The following is a 13,831-nucleotide window of genomic DNA, read 5'->3' as shown; positions in this document are numbered from 1 at the left end:
GCTCAGTCGTCTATAGATGCCGAAACAATTCAGCCTGTGAGTTTGTGAATAAATATGTAACATGGCAAAAGTAATTTTAGTTGTTGGTTCCTTGAACATAAAAAAACACACACCAAGGTTCAGAAATAATGACCGGGAGATCATAAATAGGCAACTAAGTCAAGTTTCAAGATTTGCATTGGTGCTGTGGGCTGTGCCAAGGCTTGGACAAACTGTAGAAGTAATAGTGAGGTCAGGAATGGGTCTCCCTTCTCGTCTCTATCTCTCTTGTGCACTGCTGCTTTTACTTGTTCCACCACAATGCTGCTCAGCAACAGTGCTTCTTGGCTTAAGTATGCTAGCCGCTGGAGGCTAAAAGGAGGATTGAGAACCAGAGCTGCATTCTAAACAAAGGGCAATGCTGATCTGGCTGCAAGTCTAGCTCTCCTACTGCTTATTGTAGCATTAGAAAAGGAATGTGCACTGGATGAGGACCTGTAGACTGCAGTAACTCTTAACATTAAGCATGCTCCAGAACTGCCATTGGGCCAATACCGCTGGGATACTTTTCTCAGCTTCAAGCACTGCAATGTTTTGCTCTCAAATGCAGTTTGTCACATTTACTGGAATCAAATAGGAGTAGAGTGACACACAATATGGTTGTCTCTTGAGAGCTTGGAGGCATGGCACAGCAGAAAGGCCGTGGCTCAGTGACGTAGGCCTCAAATGAGTAGATATCTCCAAAATAGACATCTAGTGTGAATTTCTGTACTCTCCTGCCTTAGATTTAAAAGTCACATTGTTAGGGAATTTAATTGAGTTAATGACATTTCAGCTCCTACAGCTAAACTGTTCTCAAAACAGAGAGGCTTCAGGCTTTATAAAGAGAACTCCACTGACCGGTAAACAGTCAGTTGTATATCCCACTGGTATTGCTTACCCCCCCCATCCCAAATTACTCTCTGTGCACTTCAGTAAAGAATTAAGGGTGATGGAAGACCCTTGGATTTCTTATAGCAGGGGTAGTCAACCTTTTTATACCTACCACCCACCAATGCATCTTTCTTGATGGTAAAATTTCCTTACCGCCCACCAGTGCTCGATGGAAGGAGGATTCAGCTTGTGCTGTAGAACCCCCTACCGCCCCCCTAGAATCCTGAAACGCCCACTAGTGGGCGGTAAGGACCAGGTTGACAACCCCTGGCTTATAGTGTAGAAGGCACTCTTGTAGCACTTACTGACACTTCCTTCTAACGTTGGTGTTAATTGTTGAGACTCCAATCTTTCTATATATAATTGTGTCCGGCAATGTTTCTGAATTTGTTCATGTGCACAAACAAAAACTTCACAACAACGAACACTTCAACAATATGTTTTGGGGGAATATTGAGGTGAAGTGGGAGGCGATCCTTTTTATCACAGCCCGTTCCCAGATGCTCACGGCTTTGGATGTTCACTAATTGGAAGATAAGCTTAGAGGGCTGGGTAGATAGAAGAGGCCCAAGTATACTTGTTGATTAGACTTAATTGACAGCCTGCATTCCTGAAGTGGCCTTGATTTTAAGAATGTGGGAAACTGCCTTATAACAAGTCAGACCAAACCTAGCTCCATATTGTTGACCAGTGACTTGCTTCCTCTTTCAGGCAGGAGTCTTTCCTAGCCCTACTGGGACTTTGGGCATGTGTGGCATCTGCTTTTCCACTAAAGCTGCTGCCCTCCCATGTCCTGTTTCTCCTCCATGTATACACCCTTGCTGTAATTCTCTTTGCCCCTCCTCCCCCAACCCGTCTGTAAGGCTGCAAAAAGGGGCCACTTAGCCCAGCTCCTTGATGTGAGTTGTAGTCCAAAACATCTGGAGAGGGTACCAGGTTCAGGAATTCTGACTTTCATTTCACGAACTAGTAGCAATATTTAAAAATTGTCTTCAATTTTGAACAGTGTGTGAATTGCAAGCCAATCAAGGATATGTTATGCTAACCGCAAGTATTTTAGCCTTTTAACTCTGCACTGCTCGGTGGTAGATTTTTAAAAAGAATCTCAGGAGCCAAAAGATCAAGGACCTGTCATAATAAGAAGATAAAGACATGACAGATCATTCAAGTGAATGTATGTTCTGTTTTATAGTGAGGAATAGCTAGATCAAGCTGCATATTAGCCAGAATTCATTCTTCTGCTATTGTACAAACGTAGTTCCTGTTCTGATTTTTTTTTTTAAAGAGTAAAGCTGTAGTGGCAGCTGGTTTGTTACAAGGGCTGAAAATTCAAGACATAGCACATCTGACTTGCTTACATCAAATGATTTCTGTCTAATCAAAAAGCCCTATATATGTTTTGTAAGTATATAGCTTGGATTTCTTTATGTGGCTTAAGGGGTGATTTATCTACAGATGCTTATTTTTAGAGCACCAAATACAGTGGTACCTCGGGTTAAGTACTTAATTCATTCTGGAGGTCCGTTCTTAACCTGAAACTGTTCTTAACCTGAAGCACCACTTTAGCTAATGGGGCCTCCTGCTGCCGCCGTGCCGCCGGAGCCCGATTTCTGTTCTTATCCTGAAGCAAAGTTCTTAACCTGAAGCACTATTTCTGGGTTAGCGGAGTCTGTAACCTGAAGCGTATGTAACCCGAGGTACCACTGTATATGACGTGTGTGTGTGTGTGTGTGTGTGTGTGTGAGAGAGAGAGAGAGAGAGAGAGAGAGAGAGAGAGAGTGTTATGGTTAACCCAATGTTGGCCATAGTTACACTAATGAACCTGCCTTTTGAACTGATACTTTTTGAGACTGCTGTGGACTCAGTTAGTGGCCTGTCAGTCTATTCTCGATCTTCACTCCTACCTCAGGTTTTGGAAGTAGCTGGATAATTGCTGTGATAGCCTGACCCCTTAGCTAATTTTAAATGCTGATTAGACAAGGAAATAGCTAAAAAGTCTTAGATGGCTTAACTGTGTCCCCATTGTCTGATCCTAGAAGCTGGGAGTGGGTTTGGGAATTTAATTGTTTTTATAATTAGGCCCTGGTAGGTTCCGCTCCTGAACTTGTGAAACAGTTGGATGCAATAGATACACTGTGAACTTTGTATTTTCCCCTGAAGGGTTCAGAGGCCTGCTTTGCATATTACACCAAGCCAAACACCATGGCTTGGTACAAATGTGGAGGCTTCTGGGGAGATTGTGCCAATGTCACTCCTTCCCAGTAAGCCGTCATTTAACAAAGTGTGTCATCTAAACTTGGGCTGTGAATTAGCTCTTTCCCTCAAACTCCCTGCAAAAAGAAAGCTGCAGTAGAACATTTATCTCTGTGCTGTGTTAGTTTTCCAATTGGAAAGGGTAGGCTTTTGTTTTTCGTGTCATAATGCATTCAGAAGCCTCCCTCACCTGTAATCTGAAGTGCTGCTGTCTACTCAGCCAACTCATTCTGCTGCATGCATAGGCTAGGCTTTATCTAAAGATCACCGTAGGGGTAAGTGCACCTATTTCCAGAATCTTGATATTTCCAAACATGTGAGATAAACGGTAGTTTGTTACTTCTCCAGCAGCAGCCCTTGATGCAACTTGAAACCTTCATGGCACCTAACAGAGCCTCTTTTGAATGTCTGCTGCCTACTCCCCTATTCCACCTTAAGGCTGGGACCAAATGCAGACTGCAGGGTTTCACAATCAGCCAGCTTCCCCCAATGCACACTTTGTTTCCCATCTTCTAGCCCAGTGTTGAGGAACATTTATCAGTCTTAGAGCCATATTCCCCCATGGGCAACATGGGGGGGGGGGGCGTATTTCAGTGGCAAACAGAGCCAAGGGCCAAAAGAGCAAAAGGTGTAGCTCCTAACCTTTCTGCAGCAGGCTGCATTCCAGCCACCTTCAAGCCACAGGTTTCCTTCCACACGTATACACATACGATTCAGACAAGCAAGAGATGTTATCACAGTTCACTCTTTTGTTACATTTTTGTTGGCTAGTATGGTCCTGCTCTGAGGGACACGGGTGGCGCTGTGGGTTAAACCACTGAGCCTAGGACTTGCCGATCAGAAGGTCGGCGGTTCGAATCCCTGTGACGGAGTGAGCTCCCGTTGCTCGGTCCCTGCTCTTGCCAACCTAACAGTTCGAAAGCACGTCAAAGTTCAAGTAGATAAATAGGTACCGCTCCGGCGGGAAAGTAAACAGTGTTTCTGTGTGCTGCTCTGGTTCACCTGAAGTGGCTTAGTCATGCTGGCCACATGACTCGGAAGCTGTACGTCGGCTCCCTCGGCCAGTAAAGTGAGATGAGCGCTGCAACCCCAGAGTCGGCCACGACTGGACCTAATGGTCAGGGATCCCTTTACCTTTTTATGGTACTGCTCTAATACAGTTCTTGAGCACCCCAAAAACTGCTACCTCTGCTTTTTGTGCCAATAGTGACTCACTTTGCTTTATTAATTCTGCCCCGGGCTTTTCTTACTATATTTTTTTCATATCTCCCCTGAGCTTTTCCAAGTCTCTTCCCGCCCTCCTCTGCATACTTCATCATTACCAAAGCATGTTTTTGAATTTGCTTTTCAAAAAGAGTTCCAACTTGAATTCCTGAGGGGATTTTTTATATATAAAGATGCATCAGTGCTTTGGTTGCCTTTCTGCTTGAGACTAGTGTGGTTGCTCTTACAGAATTTGACTTGAGATTTAGTTATTTTTATTATTATTATTTTGTTAAGATCCCTGTTCCGTTTTCAGCTGAGGTTGAGGTGGCTTTTCTACGCTCTTGAAAGAAAAATGGCCTTATTGTTGGTTGAAAATCTCAACTGAACATTCATTAGTTGAGGTACTATGAGCTGTCGATTTACCAAAGGTTGGCGATTGGATGATTGGAGATGTGTGAGGTGTTTCTCTTCATGGTGGCTCAACATATTGGGATGTAAATTTCCTTAGACTCAATTTGCTCATGGCTTCAAAATCTTGAGGACGAGGAGCGATTCCTTCCTTAAGCCCCTAGTAAACTTGAAAACTGAAAGAGGTAAATGCAGGAACAACCTGCATTTGTACAGAAATAGTGAAATAAGGAGTGAAGCAGAAATAGATTTTTTAAAAACCCATATGCTGCTGGTGCTTATAAACAAAACAAAACAATTATGATTGAAGATTATGTTTTGTTTTAGTTTGCTTGGCCTCAAATCCTCCATATAGTTTTCCCCTTCTCTAGTCTTGTAAAAATGGGTCAAGTATTCAATTCCCCTTTCAGAAATGGGTAATTCTAGGCTGATGTTTGGCCATGGATGATAAATGTGTTGAAAATGACTACATCGCTTTTTGCTAAAACTGCTGAGTATTTTCCTGCCCTTGCAAATGGAAGTGGATGAGCCTTCTTTACCCCGAAGGGAGGCAGAGTAGCCTGTATGGTTGAACCTAAAGATTAGATCAATGCTTTGCAAGCCTGAAGTTTTCTTGTTTGCCATACTGCTCTCCGCTGTGCAAAAGATAATTGCAATTAAATGAGGAAATGGTGCACCTTTTTCTGTCATGATTAAGCATTCCTCATGCTCATAACTCGAATTTGGTGTTGATTTACTAATTCTGGCTCATGGACTAGTGTCCTCCAAATTGCAAACCTTGAACAGAACAAATGCACCCCATGTATGTTGGGAACACCAATAGTGCACATATTTACAAGAATAATTGATTATAAATATATCTTGTAGCAAAGGTGCTTTTTCTAACAAAAGATTTTACAAGTGATCTCTAGCATCATCTAGTGGCAGCATTTGAAAACACAATAAAAACGAAAACGCGCGCTGTATTTTCTCTCTATAAGCAACTTTCTAACCATATGGTGAAATGCGAGTAGTTTTACTACACTATTAAAGCTCAAAAAGTGGATGAAACTGAGTGGGGTTCTACTACTGCTTACCAAACTTATAGTGCGAAAATAGTACTTGTGCTACATGCGAGCACCCCTGGGGTTTGTATCCCATGAGTTATAAATTCTTATTTTGCCACTAGACAGTAAAGGTTCCAAAAATTGCACCTCAATGGGGTAGAAACCCCAGGGATGCTCACGTGTTGTGTGGGTGTTAGCAGTACTACTCTCACTAGACGTTCATTGAGCAGTAGCGCAACCCCAAGATAAGGACGGTTAGCGAGCGGGCGCTGCGGCGATCTGGGCCGGTGGCCGGGAAACCTCTTGAGGTCATGGCGAGCGGGGATGTGCGCGGCCGAGGCCAGCGCGTCGGCGTCCGCCTCGCTCGGATGTGGGGATGAGGCTTCCGCGGGGTCCCGGGTTCCGTATTGCAAAGCAAGCCGCTCTTGAGGCCGGTGTTTGCGATTGCGGACTGATACCCACAGTGCATTGCAGCGATGCTCATTTGCATAGAGGGATTCGAAAGCGGCACGGGCGGGGCGGGGGAGGGAAGAGGCTCTCTTCGCTTCCGCTCGTGGCGAACAGCCGGCTACGCCTCTTGCAAAGGAGGACTTTTGCTGTTTTGCAGAGTTAGTGCAATCACATCGGCTGCTGAGAGTTTTGGGGTTAATAAAATAAAATGCTGCAGTCCACAAACAGATTTCTTTGTCAAACCCCAGACGCATATTTACTCGGAGGTAGCAAAGCTAAATGGGCGTTTACTTGTAGATGCATAGGAGGAAAACACGCTGAACGCAGCAGGGACTTACTTTCGAGTAACACTGTGAAGAAATAGTCCGTAGATAAGTTTCTTGCTGCAAACACACAGAAGCTTCTGTGGAGGCTGCATGAATTTCGGGTCTGATGGTTTTCTCAGTTAAGTCGAAGGTTCATTCCAACCCGAGCAGACTTCTTGCGAGGGCTGGCTTTATAGAGTGACTTTCCAGCAATGTCACTTAACAATGAACGGTAATGCCGAGAACTCACTTTTTTAGGTTGTTTCATTTATGCAAGAATTATTTGTTATACCCTCTACTAACAGATGATGTGTTAGAAAGAAGCCAGCATTGTCTCAATAAACTGCCTTCCCCCTGTTGGAACTGTTAGCAGCATGATATGTCTACTTGGATGTAAGTCTCATTGAGTCACGTGGGGCTTTCTCCCAGGAAAGTGGGTCTGGGATGGCATTCTAAACAAGTATTTTGGTCTAGTACTTGCATTCTTTTTACTATTTACACTTCTTAGCCACCTGTTAACCTCATTCTCTCTGTGACACACACCAAGTCAGTCACAAAATTAGAAACAAAATACAGTAACACATTAGATAGTGCATTAGATAAAAACACAAAACAACAACACAAAGACAAATGCAAGGCTCTACAAACATAGGCAGTAATATAGCTCCTTTAGTTACATAATAACATAATAACTATTGTCCATAGTTATAACAAGTAACAAGTGCCTTATGTCAATTTTGCAGATGGTGAGCAGCAGTTAAGAAATGGTGGTTTGCCAAGACCACCTTGTGAATTTATTAATTTAAGGTGAACTTTTGAATTTGGGGAGGGAGAGGCAGACATTGCCCTACACCAGGCTAAAAATGCATGGCTGTTAATTTACTACTTCTAAATGTTCAAAAGTAGTAGCATGTAGCAATGCAGCAGCAGGGAGCCCTATTCCATTGTGCTTAACTTTCATGTTCAGTTTGCAAGCTTTATGTTTACCTCTCTCTCTCTCTCTCAGGTTGTCCTGCTGGGCTTGGACATCTTATCTGCGCTGGTGTCACGGCTCCAAGATAGATTTAAAGCCCAAATTGGAACAGGTAAGGTCATTGGGACTAGCTGAGCCAAAAGATGTAGTATTTGATTGCATGCTATTCTGTAATATTCTGCTGATATTATTTTCCAGCTTGCAGTCCCTTTTCTTAAATTGTTGCAACTATGAAGAAATAGCAGTTTGCAACAACTGTGATTGTGAAGTCTGGGACTTGTCTGTCTGCATGTATACACACCAGAGCATTTTCCTTTTGAGCCGCAGCTATGTTGACAGGCTGTAAAGTGTTAATCTGGATTCCAGTTTATATATTAATTTCATAAAATTTACACACCACTTGATTGTATAATAATAATATTACTAATTTAAACAACAAAATCAAGATTTTTTTGCAATACTTTAAAACATACGAAAAGTTAAGATAATAAAACAGATTAAAATTCACACTAGTATTTCTGAGCGTCTAGGCAGGCTTGCCTAAACAAGAATATTATTGGCAGGTGCCAAAAAGAGTACAGTGAAGGCACCTGCTTGACAGGCAGGGAGTTCTAAAGTGCAGGCGCTGCCACACTCAACAATAGAGTTCTTACCAACGCAGAATGGGTATTATGTGGCACTTATACTAGTGCCAATTCTGCCAATTGAAGCTGTCAGGTGGGTGTATATGGGTTCAGGCTTTCTCATAGGTAAACTGGTCCCAAGTTGTTAAGGGCTTTGTAATAATTGTAATAATAACACCTTGAACCTGGACCAGTAGCAGATTGGCAAGCAATGCAGATCTCTGAGCACTGGTGTTATATTCTTTGTTCATTCTTTCTATAACATTTATTGTGTGCCATGGAGTTTAGAATCATTAGTTTGGTGATGTTCCTTTAGAAACTGCTTAAATTGGAAAGCCAATTTATCATTATCCTGTTTCTAAGCTTATTTTCAGAACAAAAGGGACAAGAAGCTGGGTTTCTTGTTGCGGGGGCATTAAATGAAAGCTGGATTCTCAGATTCTAAATTCTGCACCCAGTGTTGCATGTGGAATTGTGGAAATGCACACAGGTAACACTGATTCACCATCAGTGGAGCAGATTACAGACTGGGGCATAAGGCCTTGCGGTTTGTGTAAGACCTGCTTTGAACATAACATGGACCGAGCGGAAAGCACTTACTCATGGCTGCTTCCCATGTGTATCTGGTTATATTTAAAGGAACTTGCTGGCCAATTCACAGGTTTACTTCAGCTCCTAATGTCCGATCATTATATGCAAATAGGCTAGCACGTGTGGTAAGTGCATGTCAATGTCACTGGGAAGTTCACATGGGTAAAGTCACAGCATGCGCATCTGTTGATGAGAATGGTGTGGTAGCCTTGTCATTAGCCTGTTATCCTTGGCAAGTGTCTGTTCCATTAATGTAAGTAGCTTGCCAGACCCACTATTTAAGACACCTTGAAATATGTGGGAAGGGTTGGGTTCTCATAGAATTCTTCTGTACTTCCAGCTCTGTCTTTCCATACCCCTCCCTTTCCCCCCCTAATCAGCCGTGCTTTTTGCCCTTAGTACTACCGAGTTTAATTGACAGACTGGGGGATTCGAAAGACTCGGTCCGAGAGCAGGATCAGGCACTGCTGCTAAAAATCATGGAGCAAGCTGCTAGCCCTCAGGTGAGTTCCTGGAAGTATTCAACTTCAGTATACAAGTAAGCAACTCCCAAGAAAAGAATCCCTTGAAGGTTTTGGTTTATGGTCATTTAGAAAACATTGCTTTTCAAATAGGCTGAGTGCTACCTATCCATCGTAGGCAGCATCCTGCAGACTGAATTGCAGTGGAATTGCAGTTGTGGTGGCAGCATTTTTGCTCGGCACACAAGGGCAAAAGCTTTCAACGAACTGTCATGGTCTGCTGCTTCAGAAGTGCAATAGTTAATAATAAAGTTACTAGAGGGATTGGAATCCAGAATCTTCATAAAATCTGTATGCAGTTTAGGGAATACAGTCATACCTCCAGTTGAATGTGCTTCGGGTTGAGCGCGTTCGAGTTGTGCCCCACGGCAACCTGAAAGTAACGGAGCACGTTACTTCTGGGTTTTGCTGCTCGCACATGTGCAGACGCTCAAAATGATGTCACGTGCATGTGCGGAAGCGGTGAAACGTGACACAACCAGACGCGCTGTTGTGTCTTGCGTTCCGTTCGGGATGCGAACGGGGCTCCGCAACGGATCCCGTTCGCATCCCGAGGTACCACTGTACACCCAAACCTGTGAATTATTTTGAACCACCTACCTGCCCGTTTTGTTGTGAAAAGCCTTGAAATAAATACGTTGGTGCAATAGATTCCTTCCCCAATTGCTTTCAGCTATAAAGAATATTAATCCTATATACACTCATTTGGAAGCAAATCCCATTAAAACAATTTTAAAACTGATTTTTCTTTTTCTTTTACACTCAGTTGGGGGCTATAAATTCCAAATAGTTTTCCTGATATGGGATCAAGAGGTTTCAAAACAGTTTTGTGGAAGGTATATTATATTCTAAATAGAATTATGTTTTGGCCCTCTATCATGTTCTGTTTGAACAACTGGCCATCTCTCTACTGAGGTAACACTTACTTCTGGAGTCTGTCAGCAGCAGCAGTAGTCACAGTTCGAGTATCCTATTTTAATTCCTTGGAAGGTTGATGGGGAGGAAAGACATGAATATTTACAGTACTGTGTTTTAAAATAATGGTCACTGCACATGTTTTAATGGAAAATAGCCTATTACAGAGAAACAGTGTACTCAAAGTTGATACATACAAAGACATTCATCTCCATACTTTGAGAAGACAAATATTTAGCATTTAATGGAGCACACCAGTCTCACTTTAAGGCCCCCTTCACTTGTTACATGTGTGAAGCATGTGGGAATGTTCTGGGGTGCAGGAGAGGATATATTGACTAATTATATCCTTATCCAACTTGTGCTAACAAGTTCCCAAAATATCAGCAGAGTTTATAAACATTCCCCTTTAATTTCGCAACGGTAACGTGTGCACAGGTTCGCTAGAACCTCTATAATAATTACCCTGGTAATTTCCCCTTTGTTCCCTCTTAAAATACAAGACACAACACAGTCTTTATGAAAGTATAAAAGAGTTTACTCACGTTCTGTTCACAATATGATCCCAGAAGGCAGACAGGCTTAAAAAGGTTATATACATCCAGAATCTATCTTATAGCAAGATAGTCCTTTCCTCCTCTCTTGGCTGAGAGCCAAGAGAGCATCTTTAGATGCTTCCTCATCAAAGGAAAATGGCAGAGAGAGAGAGATGGCTGCCTGCCCTGTGCTTTTGTCATTACCTGCACAGGTGAGGCCACACCCACCTCTGGTCACATGCGGAGGAAGTCCCAGGAAGTTTACCTGCTTGCTGGACAGACATCCCTCCCCATGTTCTAACATGTACACTCTAGGAATGTTGTGATTGACTGCTCCTGTGTTTACATCCCACAAAGCACAGCTTAGATCTCTGGGGAGGTTCCCCTGCGCATAAGCAATCTCTCACAGTTTTTGGTGCACAGATATCAGGGGACTTGCCCTGTGGTGAGTGGAGCAGCTGCAGAGCTGCAGAGACAACCCCGCTTTGTGTTTGAAACCCTTGAAAGTAGCTGAGAGCTATTAAACACATAAATACAATTTTTGGAGACAGTATTATCTTTCAGAGTTCAATGGATGCGTCACTCTTAAATGACCTACTAGAGCTGTCATCACTGATGCATCAGTGTTAAATTGGTGGGGATTACAAAAAATCAGTTTTAGGTTTGTGCCAGTAGATGCATCCTGTTTGAAACAAACAAAACACTAGCAATTCTTTTGGCATGGAAAGCTATTCTCTATTTAAACCAACAAAGAGAAAGTGGTTACCAGACAACTGAGTGTTCCTGTTTACCTAATCTACCTAAAGGGCTGTACTCACTGCATTTGAAATGCTTATTTTATGGGCAACCAAATGAGTCCTAGTCCTAAATGTCTTAACATACATTCATCTCCCCTTTTGTGGGTAGATGTTCAGGATAGGACTTTCTGGAGAATCACTGTGTGGTGGTTTTGCATAGTTAGCTTCCTAAGGCAATATGAAAAGGGGCTAGGTTACCGCTCACCCAATAAAAAGGAGTTCTTAGAAAAACAAAAATTAACAGTTGACTAGTCCCACTCCCATCAATGCCTGCTCAGATGCATGTGAATAGCAACCCACACAACCCCCTGACACTCTTCATCGGACTGTACAAGACTCAGAATCACAAAATGAAAAACTGCAGCCTGTCTAGGTTAATCTTTCTCTTACTTTCTTGTTTCTCTGTGGCAGTACGTATGGGACAGGATTTTGGGAGGATTCAAACACAAGAATTTCCGGACTAGAGAAGGAATTTGCCTCTGCCTTATTGCAACACTCAATGCGTAAGTTGGAACTTGTAGCATATTTTGCTGCCCTGGGCTACTTTGGGAGAAAGGGCAAGATATTATTATTATTATTATTATTATTAATACCCCACCCATTTGGTTCGGTTTCCCCAATTCACAATTTAATAATAATACATAATAACAACAATATCCACATTCAAAATCATTTCAAAATACTTAGCACATCTTTTGTTCTCCCCTCCCCCTTCCCTTTGTGTCTTTAGATCTGGAGCTCAGAGTTTAACACTGAGCAAGATTGTGCCACATATATGTAATTTACTTGGAGATCCAAACAGCCAGGTAAGTCTGCAGTGAAACAAATTTGATTAAATATATTCCTCCAGGAGAAAAATGACTGTGGTGGATAGGGAAGATTTTCTTTTTATTTAATTTTATTTCAGATACAGCCTTTAAATTGCGTGCAATAAATTTGGCCAAGAAATGCTTGTGGTTGGCAGGTGTGTGGAATTGCAAGCTTCGAGATTTCTCATTCATTGATCTTGGAGCATGATGTCTACCCCTGTGCTGAAGTTGTTGTGCCAGGCTTGAACATGGTTATATGAATGAATATCTAATTGCCTTCAATGAGGGTTTGGTTTCATTTCTGCATGTGGTGTAATTTTGGCTTACGAATGGTGCATTTTGGGAGAAACTGCAGCTTCCTAATGTTTCTGCAGTGCCATAAAACTGGCTGTATATAGTGTTATGGGGCAGTGGGAGAGATCTCAGCAGTGAGAGACAAGGGGACCATGATGTTACTAAGATAAATAATGGAACTCCATGCCAGGGACAGAATTGTGGAGTTTACTCAGTAATCAAGCCTCTAAAATGAACTCACTCAGTATACTATCTGCCTCCATATTCAGATGAGGTAGGTATAATTTTTGTCAACATGTATGGGAAGGATTTGAGTTACTATGCTATAATAGGGTTGCCATATTTCAAAGTGAAAATCCGGACAGAAAAGTTATTGAGGCTCCCCGCCCCCCGGCCAACTCTTGCCCATAGAAGTGGCATAGTTCAAAGGTCTATGAATAGTTTAAAAATTGGCAGTGCTGTTTTTCTGCCTCTGACAGAGGCAGCAGGGCAGATGGGGCACCTGTGGGGGCTTCTGCCACCTGAGGCAGTGGCCTCACCCTTCCCAATGGCTGGACCAGTTCTGCTAATAGCGCTCCCCCAGATGATCTCAGTGATTGGCTTGGGTCATAGCTGGTCCTTAAGGTATCCTGGGCCTAAGTTGTTCAGGGTTTTGTACAGTAGTAAAAGAATATTGGGACGCGGGTGGCGCTGTGGGTTAAACCACAGAGCCTAGGACTTGCTGATCAGGTCGGCGGTTCGAATCCCTGCGACAGGGTGAGCTCCCGTTGCTCGGTCCCTGCTCCTGCCAACCTAGCAGTTTGAAAGCACGTCAAAGTGCAAGTAGATAAATAGGTACCGCTCCGGCGGGAAGGTAAAAGGCGTTTCCGTGCGCTACTCTGGCTTGCCAGAAGCGGCTTAGTCATGCTGGCCACATGACCTGGAAGCTGTACGCCGGCTCCCTTGGCCAATAAAGCAAGATGAGCGGCGCAACCCCAGAGTCGGTCACGACTGGACCTAATGGTCAGGGGTCCCTTTACCTTTACCTTTAAAAGTATATTAAACCTGACATGGTAGCATATGGAAAGCTCATTATACTTGAGATAATGATAACTTCAGGAATCGATACCTGAATTTGCTAGGTTTTCTCTTCCCTCCCCATTCCCTTTTCTTTTGCTGTCAGGGGCTATCCTATTTTTTTTTAAAAAAGAAA

At 42.9% G+C, this 13,831-nt stretch overlaps 1 protein-coding gene across 1 annotated transcript in view; it reads left to right on the top strand.

The window, feature by feature from the left end:
- Positions 1-13,831, top strand: part of CLASP1 (cytoplasmic linker associated protein 1) — a 172,947-nt gene that overhangs the window by 41,739 nt on the left and 117,377 nt on the right. The window contains exons 3-6 of the mRNA XM_081009704.1: positions 7,587-7,665; positions 9,167-9,270; positions 11,948-12,039; positions 12,267-12,342. Of these exons, the coding sequence (XP_080865830.1) occupies positions 7,587-7,665; positions 9,167-9,270; positions 11,948-12,039; positions 12,267-12,342 (351 nt within the window). The remainder of the gene's footprint in view (positions 1-7,586; positions 7,666-9,166; positions 9,271-11,947; positions 12,040-12,266; positions 12,343-13,831) is intronic.

The sequence above is a fragment of the Podarcis pityusensis genome (assembly GCF_964106645.2).
Source record: "Podarcis pityusensis genome assembly, chromosome: 1".
Classification (NCBI taxonomy): Eukaryota; Metazoa; Chordata; class Lepidosauria; order Squamata; family Lacertidae; genus Podarcis; species Podarcis pityusensis.
The sequence above is the reverse complement of the archived record's forward strand: the minus strand, read 5'-3'. Positions and strand labels throughout refer to the sequence as shown.